At 46.6% G+C, this 9,389-nt stretch overlaps 2 protein-coding genes across 2 annotated transcripts; both read right to left on the reverse strand.

Moving 5' to 3' along the window:
- LOC118789051 lies at positions 1 to 6,058 on the reverse strand. Its single transcript, XM_036545350.1, has 11 exons — positions 5,973 to 6,058; positions 5,593 to 5,821; positions 4,659 to 4,798; positions 3,716 to 4,290; positions 3,237 to 3,519; positions 2,678 to 2,882; positions 2,307 to 2,488; positions 1,680 to 1,784; positions 1,159 to 1,320; positions 579 to 672; positions 1 to 76 (listed from the first exon to the last, which is right to left on the reverse strand). Exons 1-11 carry the CDS (start codon positions 6,025 to 6,027, stop codon positions 13 to 15), a joined length of 2,094 nt encoding a protein of 697 aa, XP_036401243.1. The 5' UTR covers positions 6,028 to 6,058; the 3' UTR covers positions 1 to 12.
- On the reverse strand, positions 6,029 to 8,666 carry LOC118781208. Its single transcript, XM_036534179.1, has 3 exons — positions 8,520 to 8,666; positions 6,137 to 6,866; positions 6,029 to 6,050 (listed from the first exon to the last, which is right to left on the reverse strand). The coding sequence occupies exons 2-3, from the start codon at positions 6,796 to 6,798 to the stop codon at positions 6,029 to 6,031; spliced, it is 684 nt and encodes a 227-aa protein (XP_036390072.1). The 5' UTR covers positions 6,799 to 6,866; positions 8,520 to 8,666.
- Positions 8,667 to 9,389: the final 723 nt, after the last annotated feature.

Consider the following 9,389-nt stretch of genomic DNA (forward strand, 5'->3'; position numbering starts at 1 on the left):
GCAAGAGTAAAACTAGGTTTCCGCAGGTCCTTCAGCATGCTCACTCAACTCCATGGAGAAGTAGTCCAATGGGTTCCTGAGGGGGCAGAAGAAGACAGACAATGGAATGGTCAGGACTAATCCTCTAATCAAGGGATCAGTTACAGTGCAAAAGGCTATTAGAGGGCAGCTTTTTAAACCAGTGACTAAAATAAAATTTTAAATGTCTCAACACATCCTGAACTTAGGAAATTCATTATGTGGCACCCTGGGGATTTAATTACAGATTTTAAAGCTTCTGTGGGTCTTGTCACAAAAAAAATGTCTGTAATTACTTCCTGTCAAAAATGACCTCATGAAGAGACTATTATGTGGAGGGAAATTGAAGGAGACAATCACACTTTTCTCCACAGTTCATTCTAAAGGGTACACCTCCGCTTGTCTCCACTGTAACAAAAGACAGCAGTCACCTGAAGCCTCTCAAGAGCGTAGGACAGGTGCTGTACAGCCCTTATTCTGCCAATGGCTCTGGGTTCAGTGTCCTGGCACACCAACAGGAGGAGGAAGCCAGTGTGTCATGTTTGTCACTGGGGTCTCACCTCTTTCTGCGGAAGTATGTGAACAAGACTACACCCAACACCAACAGCAGCAGCACCACCACCACCAGACCAATCTGCCAGACCAGTCCAGACCCTGAGAACAGCAAAGGTAAACACTCGTTTCAATACAGTGTCATACTATGACACAAACACCAATCACAGATCAGTGACTAAAGCTAAGACTCCTTTGTGCTCTTTCTGAAATTTCAGAACCTCAGAGGGGATTATGCTATTTTTGGAAAAACTGGAGCACAATCCTGTAATCCACTGCAGTGCATTAGTTGCTGTACATGCTGATTTCAGTTAAGTACCAAACTCAGATTCTCTGGAAACAGCCATTTTCACTTGTGTAGACTAAGACTGCCACCTAACGGGCATTTGAGTAAAACAAGAAAACTGACTTCAGCTGTCTTACAGTAAAAGCGCATTTCAATGGCATGAATGACATACTGGTATACAGTAAATCAATCAAATTTGTTAACACAAGTGGAAGCTGGCAACTCTCTCTCTCTCAGGAAAAAAAAAAACAGTGGCCCGAATGATTTTCTGCATTTGTGCCTTGTGCGGTGACGAAACGTACTGCTGTCCACAGATGAGTCAGTGGTACTGGAGCAGCGGACTCCCAGAGAGCGGGAACAGTGTGCGCGGGATGTCTGCTCGATCAGCGCCCTCTGGTGGTCAGACAGCGCTTGGATATTTCCACGCACGCACAGCCACCCTGCTGCGCAGGAGAAGTTTGCCCCTGTCAGACGCCATGAAGAGAGCACACTGTCAACATCCCAAAGCACACAAGTCAAAACGGCACCTGTGATCTTTTATATGGAGACTTGTGAAAAGCAGAGTAAAAGTCAAACTTAAGTCACACAATATGGCCAACACTCGCGATGTTGTCACTTGCATCTTTGCAGTTTTCAAAATGTACAGCTGTAGAATGGGTTTTACATTTGTTGTGCATAACAAGACAAATCATGAAGGAATACAGGGACTATCTTGGGGAGATGTGAATCAACGCTTAATGCTAACTCTGTGTTGTAGAGTGAAGCTCAGTAGTGACATGGGGGGACGCGCGTCCTGTTGGCTGGTTACTGTTCTGTGCCTCACCCTGTAGATTGGGAGCTGAGATCCCGCAATGACACTGCTTCTCCAGGTACACTGCCACCTCCATCCTCTGCCTGCTGCCTCCCTCCTGCTTCCACCCACTGCAGTCTGCCATGGAGAGGGGAACACAATACTGTTATCTGTGGGTCAATGCAATGACTTCGGCAATATGCTTTGCTAACTCTCCAAATTATGACATTACATTTATACAGTCCCTTTACATTACTGTGATATAGCAGATGCTCTTATCTAGAGCGACTTATATGGGCTACAATTTTTGTTTATATTTACTGAGGCAATTGTGGGTTAAGTACCTTACCCAAGGGTAGAGCAGCAGTGCCCCAGTGGGGAATTGAATCAGCAACCTTACAGTTATGAGCCCTGCTCCTTACCACTATGCCACACTGCTGCCCCATAAGGATGGCTTCATTAGGCCTACAATCCACCACTCTACCAACTCAGCTATCGAAGGGTAGCTTCGAATCAGATGGACTACCTTACAAAGCTGGTAAAGATAACACAACAAAACTCACAGATGAATACTAATGAGTTTTGCATCCCCAGTGACAGTGCTGTGCCTAAGACTTTATGAAAGAGGGAGAGGAGGGACTACATAGAAGATTGAAATACTTGGCAGGTGCTGCTCCCCGTTGCCGGCGGAGGGCCAGAGACAGAGGTCGATGCTGCTGGAGAAGGCAGAGCTTGGGCAGAGGTTGGGGAGCCGGGGGGTCTGTGAGGAGGTGGTCCACGCCCAGGGGCTCTTCACCTCACAGCACGCACAACGACTCAGGGATGCCGGCCCCTGCACCGAACTGCACACAAACCAGGGAGAAAGAAGAGACAAACATGGTCGTCAGCTTGAAGGCTCTTCCACAAGCGTCTGATCAGAATCCATTTACAATTTCTCCTTTCTCCTGGCTTGTCTTTTCATTTCATACACTACACAGAAGCCGCTAACCTTTTTCAACGCACAGGGTACCAAAGTATGGTTTTAGTCTCACCTGAGAGTGGGCATCACCTGTTGGCCCTTGCTGATCGTCAAAGTGCTCAGCAGCTGCGAGTCCTCACTGAACACCACAGTGTCTGTCAGGCTTTGGCTGGACGCTGGTGTCGCAGTTGTGCAGGAGCTGACGGTGCCGTGGCACAGCGCCACAGCTCCTTGGCTTGGTACTGCTATACCGCTGACCCCTAGCGGTAGGGCCTGGTCTGCAGAAATTAAGGGTACAACACGGAACACACTACATGCCATCAGCTACCAAGCCTCAACACATCAGCAGTCTCACTATGTGAGTGGCTGTTTACAAAGGGCTTTGATTCTGTGTTTTATCTGCTGAATGTGCCTACAGCACAGAATCAAAGCCCCAGCAGCATCAACTCAGGCTACATGGGATTCAATCATGAATGAAAAGTACAGAATTCCAACACATGTGGTGTATCGCACAAGATTACAGTACAAAGAGCTGACAATGTGACTGCCCACCAATGAAGGGACAACACTGCCTTCAAGGTTGAAGTTTCTGACTGAGGGGGCTAAAGAACATCACTATCTCCAGCACTCACCGGCTCCAGTAACATTCCCGATTAGATAGTAGCCATCTTCGCCAGTCGTCCCGGTCAGAGGGAGGGCCAGTGTGGCTTTGTTGTGTCCCTGTTCAAACACAACCAGCACCAGGCTGTGCAGCCCAGTCAAGGGGGGCCCAAGCAGCTCCACAAAGCTCTCCTGCCGGCTGTCGTTGGACCAGTGGGCACTGCCCACCTCGTTGATGACAACGCCCTCAGGTGGAGGAACCAGTGTGGGAGGCTTGGGACAGTCATTCTTCCTCAGAGGGGTTGGTGAAGTCACCTTGGCAAGAGAACAGAACAAAAATCATTCTGTATTTCATTCAAACAGGAGCACAAAAGGAGCGTGCACAATTCATATTCTTCGTTGCTGAACAATGAACTTATTTCAAGCAGCCAGTTGTTAGTGTTCTAATCAGCGTATTCAGGGAGAGAGAGCTGTTTATACCAGTGTGAGTGAAGGGGTGAGTGAGACTCACCACAAAAGCAGACAGGTCAGCGGACTGCAGGCTGTTACAGCGGCTAAGGGTCTCGTCCCCTGCAAGGAACATGGGGTCCTCCAGGAGCGGAATCTGGCCAGGGGTCAAGGCGTCGCTCAGGTCCCGCGCCTCCTTATCAGAGCCTGGAAGGCGGTACACAATGGCGTCCAGCAGGCCCCGGGTCGGGATTCCTCCCTCCGTCACGGATGGGGGCCCATAGGGGCTGCGGTAGAGAGCCACGGCATCGGGCCCGTTCTGAACGGTGTTGGGGGGCAGGCGGATAGAGGGACTGGGGTTGACTTTGTCGCTGCCCAGGAGGAAGTAGCCCTGAGCGTTGGTGAAGTGGCCGGAGAGGCTGATCTCTCGGTAGGGCTTGCTGTTGTGGCCGTTGAAGAGGAGCAGCCACACCCCCTCTAGGGACATTCGCCTCCCGGAGGGATGCCAGATCTCAATGAACTCGGAGTCCTCTGCGGCACCTGGCGTGTCAGCGTTCACCTCGCTCAACAGGAAGTCGTGCTGGCTGGAGGGGTCCCAGTGAGGGGGTTGCGGAGGCACGGCCGTGCCCTCTGGAATCACTACAGGGACAGGAGTCCTGAACGTCAGCCTCAAAGTCACAGCTGGCAGCTTCAATACAGTTTGATTCACTAGTTATGGAATGATCGCCCTGAAAAGCCCAATAAATCCTAAATCCATAAACATGAAACTTGCACCATTTCAATGGCTAACATGAGATTCCTATCAAAGCATTCCTTCTATGTTTACTCAATGGGTAGTTTATTTAAACAAAACTGTCCAAATAAATGCCCCTGATGGTCACAGAAATGCAATCCATGAAATAATGCTAAAAGTAATTACTGTAGGAAGAAAATAAACTTCTGCATACAGAAACATACAAACCTGCATTACGAAGTACAAAGAATCCACAAGCAGTTTCATAACTTACCAACATTATGAGGGCAATTCTTTGGCAGCAAGCACTGATTCAACTGTCCCGGTGTTTGGGGAGCCTCAGCAAAAACACCAGGGTCTCTGTTCCAGTTAGCAGTGCCACAGCGACTAAGGGTAACGGCCCCTCCATCCAACCTGAAAAGGTGTCAAAATTACAGGCACATGTATATGCGTCATACCTGTGACAGAGTGCTGTCACTACGGCTGAGTATGCGCTCTGACTGCCATGCCAACGAGCCTGGCTCTTTGGTGTTGCAGTCAAAGCTGCAGTTTGGCACCCCGTAGACCCACGTTCGAGGCCGGGTGGGGTGACTGCTCTCGCCCTTCGCTACATATGGTGTTAGTAGTGGGATTCGAACCCACGCCTCCATTCGGAGTGACAGCACTCTGTCACAATACCACCTGCATCCCTGTGCTGTAAATGCAACAGTGGAAATTAAAACCAGAGTGGTTCAGCCTCTCTATAAATGCAGGGCAAATGGAACAGCAGATTGTTTCATTTCCTATGAGTGCTGAGTATTCTGTGAACAGTTCAATGGTATATACAGTACCAGTCAAAAGTTTGGACACACCTGATAGAGATAATGGGAAACATGCAGTCAATGACATTTTGATCTTATGCTTAAATGCTTTAAATTTGTCTCTTCGAAAAATAAATCATAAAGTTGATGCCTAAGTACTAACTTTTTTCCAAAAATTTTTTTAATCTTATAAAATATCTTTTGCCTATTTTGAAGAATCTAAACTATAAGATAGTTTTGATTTGTTTATAACACTTTTTTGGTCACTGCACGTTTCCAGTTGTATTATTTCATAGTTTTGATGTCTCCACTATTATTCAAAAATGTGGAAAATAGTAAAAATAAAGGGAGAAGAGTGTATCCAAACTTTTGACTCACACTGCAAATCATTCTGAGTATCAGGCTTGCCTGGGGCTGAGCTGGAACGCTCCTCTGCCAGGGATGAGGGTCTCAGTCAGATTATCACTGGGCGTGCCCTTGGGACCGGTGTACACAAAGGCGTCAAGCGGCTGCTGAAGGCTGAGGAAGCTTCCCACAGGGAAGTCTGCAGCTCTCCCACTGTACACTATAACAGCACCCGAGGATGCTGCTTGTGGCATTAACACGGAGTGATCACCAGGCAGCAAAGTAATGTTACCTGGGAAAATAAAACATAACACTTCTTAAGCACCATTCCTTAATTACAATGAAAGTTCAAGGAAAATTCAGGGTGGAATTTCTCACACACATATAAAGAGAGAGAAGCAAACAGAAAGGGATAACGCTGAGCAGTAATCTGGTAAGCCTACCTCCACTCTTCCCGGAGATGACGAGCAGCCCTTCCCTGGAGGTCTGGACGTCCATGCTAAAGCGGACAGTGTCCGTTCCTCCATCCAGCAGCACCAGGACCAAGGGGTCAGAGGGCCAGGGAACGTCCAGCTCAATGAAGACCTCCGTTTTCCCTCCTCCTAGCCGCAGCTCATTAATGCGTGCACCCGGGCTCTTGGGCGGGGTGCAGCGGTTGCGCTGGCCGGGGGAAGGCGGAGCCACCTGGAAGGTCCAGCTGCCCGCCGACTGCCAGCAGCGCTCGATGGACTCGTCCCCCTCGTGCGCGGTGTCGTCCTCCACGAAGGCGGGGGAGCCCGGCGTCAGGCTGCTGGCCAGAAACTCTGCATCCCCCGATCGCCGCGTTGTGTACACTATGGCGTCGACCATCCCTGCGACTGTTACGTTCATCCTCTCACTGTACTGCACCGCGCCGGAGCGGTAGAGGACGATCGCATCCGGACCATTCTGCACGGTATTGGGAGGGAGGGGGATGGCAGGCCTGGGCTGGACGTCGACAGAGCCCACCAGGAAAAATCCCCAGGCATCTGTGGTGTAGCCCTGGAGGTCTATCACCTTATAGGCTATGTTTCCGTTACCATTGTAGAAGACCAATGTGTAGCCATCCAAGGAGGTCCTCTGGCCACTCGAGTGATACAGTTCTACAAACTCTGTGGTATCCAGCTTGGGATTGTCTGCATTTACCTCGCTAATCATGAGACAGGCCTCGCTCGCCACCGAAGATGCCAGCATCAGGGTGAGAGGCACACCAAGGATTATAGTCAGAGGGAGTGTCAGTCTCAATGCCATGGCAAGTAACCTTCTCAAAGAACTGGTAGTAACCCTTCACTCTCAAATGCACACAATCGGGGCTTCTCCTGAAATACAAAAGTCATAACTCAGTTCAAAGGAGTCCATTCAAAACAGGGGAATACCTAACATAGGTAAAAAAGTGGTTAGTTAGAGGGGAAAAATATGCAACATGAGATTTCTGTGGAAGGTCAATGTGTATTTTAATTACCCTGCAAGGGAAACAAAGCTATGCACTAACTAAAAAACTATCAAAACTAATCAATAATGTACGTGCACTCAAACTGACCTATAACTGCACAGGTATGAACATGATTTGTCCTGTGTCACAGCAAAGATCACATAGTGCTTTAGGTAGCAAGTCAACTCTCACAGCACCTAAGGCCATTCTGTCCCGACACGAGACAAATAAGGAGTGCTGATCTATAGGTTATATGCAACTGTATCCACATCAGTACTCTACCTACATCTAGGTGACAGGACAATCACAGGACATTTTGCAGGAGTGATTAGCTGCATGCATTTGCCTCACGTACATGTTACACAAATCTGTATAGTCTGAGGTAATCGGGAACACAAAACAATGCATACACGAAACAAAATGTACGTGACAAATATGGATTCTTCTGTCAAGTCCAAAGAGAATGGGTGACTACATTGGATGAGTCACCACAAAATGGCATGCGCCAGCTATAATCACGCACATTTCTGGGAAGTTGTGCGATTTCTCAATAGCAGACAGACAGGACACCACCTGCTTGGTAATTGTCTTTTTTGAGTCTATTTAAAAAACGTATAGCAGCCAAACTTCTATTCCAATTCATGTAGCCGAGGCTGGTAATAATATTTTAAGATAACCTAGTGACATACGAGTTTCTGACTAGCTAGTTTTCCGACTTCCGACTAAATTTTAGTAACTAGGTTGTTAGGCAGTTACATACGTAAAGAATTTCTTTTTAATGAATTACCTACCTAGTTAGCCAACTGCCAACAGCCATTGTAATGTTTAGCTAATGTATTTTGCCGTAGTTTAGCTATGCAGCCACGGCTAGTGATCGATTTGACACTGCGAGTATGACAAAATTAGGCAAATTTGCTGCAACACTGGTTACTGTTCTATGCTAGCTAAAAAAAAAAATAATAATACAGTCGCCTGCTAGCGGATTGCAATCTAGAATATTAATTTACCTCATTAGCAAACTAAATCCACTAGTTAGCTAACGGTAAAAAAGAGGCTGCATATATGCATAAGAGCCACCGATTCACTTTGCTAGCGAGCTGCTGACTGCAACGATGAAGGTAACGTTAGCCAGGAAATTAGTTAGTCAATTACCACTAGCTAGTGTTGTTGTTAAAAGTTTGAAGCATATTAGCTATCTGTTGCTAACGGTTTGTGTCTGCTACCTTAATCAATGGGCGAGTCGCTCCAGCACAGTGTTTTTTACTTAGCTACTCTGAAAAAACAACACGATCGCTACGTCGATCTGTAAACTACTTTAACTTAATATAATATAATCTAGACTGCTACCTAGTAAACTAAATCGCTGTTTTGGTACATCGTAGAACATAGCATTAGCTAACGTCATTTTTATTTTCTATCTACAAGTAGTGTTCAGACTAGTTAGTCTAGCTAATCTGATAAACCTCAAATGGCATGTAACACCATAACATACACGATTTGTAGCTGCTCAGGCGTTTTGAACATAGTGAAGTTGACTTACTTAAATTGTTATCCTCCCAAAGACAATGGGTGCTTGCATTTTTCCAGCCATACAAGAGCACGCAATGTATCTGTTTGTTGCAGTTTGGTGTCTGCCCAGTTTTCTCACTTTCCCCCCAGTGACCCAGCACGTTCCCTCCTCCGCGTGCGTGGGCGATGGAATAAACTGATGCTTAGCGCTGGAGTGTCCACGAGATCCGTTGCGTCCGAAATCTCAACCAACCACTCAAGTGCTATTCCCATTTACACTCCTAACTTCTCTACGCCTCTGTCTGCTGGACGACCCCACTGCGTGTTACTTATAAAACTTAAAACTATCAGTCACCACCACGCATTTGTTGAATGCAGATCGCATTTGTGGACCGCATTAATATCGCGCCACACCTTGGATATCGAAGTTGGAATTTAACTCTTTACTGCGGAAATATGCTTTCGACTAGCTTCACATTTTCTGGTATTCAAACCGAAATGTATCAAGAGAAAACTGATATTGTGTAAGGCGTGTTGTAAGAGTAGGCTATGTTTAATCGCGTCCTTCCTTAAATCAGTCGTTTTCCCTCGAATTCCGTCAATGACTTCAATTTCGAAAGACGAATACTTGAAAATGGAAGATTGGTTAATATTTAGGGGACGGTTTACATCTTTACTGAAAATGGATAGCATAAAAATGTAAATGTAATTCGCTATGCTAAGCAAAAGTAATAACGTCAGTAATAATGTCACCGTTGGTTTTGAAGAAATGCCAGATACCTGTAATATCTATCAACCTCCCTGAAATAATGGCCTAACGGTAACCAAACGTTATTTGGTCTGAGTATTCGTAGCCTTATTATAACACAAGATATATTATTCCATATATTCTATAAAATGT

Source organism: Megalops cyprinoides, chromosome 1 (genome assembly GCF_013368585.1).
Source record: "Megalops cyprinoides isolate fMegCyp1 chromosome 1, fMegCyp1.pri, whole genome shotgun sequence".
NCBI lineage: Eukaryota > Metazoa > Chordata > Actinopteri > Elopiformes > Megalopidae > Megalops > Megalops cyprinoides.

Bases quoted from the DNA above. Each gene is read 5' to 3' on its own strand.
- LOC118789051 (XM_036545350.1), bottom strand. From the start codon at position 6,027: ATGGACGTCCAGACCTCCAGGGAAGGGCTGCTCGTCATCTCCGGGAAG. The intron at 2,489-2,677 runs GTGAGACTAAAA...GTTTGTGTGCAG, and splicing joins CAGGTGATGCCCACTCTCAG to TTCGGTGCAGGGGCCGGCAT. The intron at 77-578 runs GTGAGACCCCAG...CTGCCCCCTCAG, and splicing joins ACATACTTCCGCAGAAAGAG to GAACCCATTGGACTACTTCT.
- LOC118781208 (XM_036534179.1), bottom strand. From the start codon at position 6,798: ATGGCATTGAGACTGACACTCCCTCTGACTATAATCCTTGGTGTGCCT. The intron at 6,051-6,136 runs GCTAGGAGGAGG...TGCTGGATGGAG, and splicing joins GCACGCATTAATGAGCTGCG to GAACGGACACTGTCCGCTTT.